This window comes from Alligator sinensis, unplaced genomic scaffold, assembly GCF_000455745.1.
Source record: "Alligator sinensis unplaced genomic scaffold, ASM45574v1 scaffold269_1, whole genome shotgun sequence".
Taxonomy (NCBI): Eukaryota; Metazoa; Chordata; order Crocodylia; family Alligatoridae; genus Alligator; species Alligator sinensis.
In genome coordinates, this window is record NW_005842048.1 from 152,407 (window position 1) to 153,061 (window position 655).

Consider the following 655-nt stretch of genomic DNA (forward strand, 5'->3'; position numbering starts at 1 on the left):
GCCTTGGTCATCTTCTTCTTCTTGGGGCCGCGCCTCTTGGGCTTCTGCTCGTCATCTTCCTCCTCCTCCTCCTCCTCCTCCTCCTCTTCCTCCAGGTCGTCGTCGTCCTCCTCCTCGTCCTCGCCGTTCCTCAGCGAGTCCTCTTCGGCCTCGCCGTGCAGGGCTTCGAGGTCCTCCTCTTTCTTGTCAACCTCGTGCTCCTCGTCCTGAGAGCTGAGGCACTCATCCGTCCAGCTCGGGGGCCCCTGGGGCTGGGGCTCCCCCATCAGCCCGCTCTCGCTGTACGATTTGGTCATCTTCAGAGTCCTGCCTTCAGGAGAAGACAAAAGAAAGCCACATTCAGCAGAAAGAAGCGCAGCCCTCCTCCCAGCGCCCTGCCTCCCTCGGCCCGAAAGTGTCTATAGGGAATGAGACACGCGCAGGGTGTGTGTGAATATACCTAAGAGGCATACATACACGCGCAGCAATGCCCCAGCGCTGTCCTTTCCTAAGAAGAAGAGAGTAAAACTTTTAATTGCACCCGCGCTTCTCCCTTATAATTAGATTGAATTGTGCTCAAACACAATTGCGCGAAGCATATAAATAAATTAAGCCGAAGGAAATGTGATGGACACGATCGGAGAAGCCCAAGCATTTTTTTTATCATTTGCTAATT

At 54.2% G+C, this 655-nt stretch overlaps 1 protein-coding gene across 1 annotated transcript in view; it reads right to left on the reverse strand.

Annotated features, from left to right (window-relative positions):
* The window catches only part of NEUROD1 (neuronal differentiation 1), a 1,098-nt gene extending 802 nt beyond the window's left edge, over window positions 1–296 (reverse strand). The window contains exon 1 of the mRNA XM_006022850.1: window positions 1–296. This exon is cut by the window's left edge and continues 802 nt beyond it. Within this exon, the coding sequence (XP_006022912.1) occupies window positions 1–296 (296 nt within the window).
* Window positions 297–655: the final 359 nt, after the last annotated feature.